Source organism: Merops nubicus, unplaced genomic scaffold (genome assembly GCF_000691845.1).
Source record: "Merops nubicus isolate BGI_N331 unplaced genomic scaffold, ASM69184v1 scaffold46550, whole genome shotgun sequence".
In the NCBI taxonomy this organism is placed as follows: domain Eukaryota; kingdom Metazoa; phylum Chordata; class Aves; order Coraciiformes; family Meropidae; genus Merops; species Merops nubicus.
In genome coordinates, this window is record NW_008585738.1 from 1 (window position 1) to 245 (window position 245).

General features: G+C 62.4%; 1 protein-coding gene across 1 annotated transcript in view; it reads right to left on the reverse strand.

Annotated features, from left to right (window-relative positions):
- Positions 1-74: 74 nt before the first annotated feature.
- Positions 75-245, reverse strand: part of ARHGAP20 (Rho GTPase activating protein 20) — a gene marked incomplete at its 3' end in the record, with an annotated part of 14,670 nt that continues 14,499 nt past the window's right edge. Inside the window, exon 15 of the mRNA XM_008948164.1 lies at positions 75-242. Within this exon, the coding sequence (XP_008946412.1) occupies positions 75-242 (168 nt within the window). The remainder of the gene's footprint in view (positions 243-245) is intronic.

Genomic DNA, 245 nt, shown 5'->3' on the forward strand with positions numbered 1-245 from the left:
GCCGCTGCCGGTGCCTGCCACGCAGCTCTCCTCCTCCTCCTCTCCCACTGGTGGACCCCAAGAGCCTCCTTTACTGGGGGCCACATAAAAAGTAATCTTGGTGCGCTTGAGGCTTTCCTGGCCTGCGGGGAAGGCCTCAACATTTCTGATTTCTATGGTCTTCACTGCCTTCTCCCTGTGCTGCTCGTGGCTGAGCTGCGGGGAGCTCTGGCTGGCTAAGGGGGGGGGCGGGGGGTTTGGGGGGT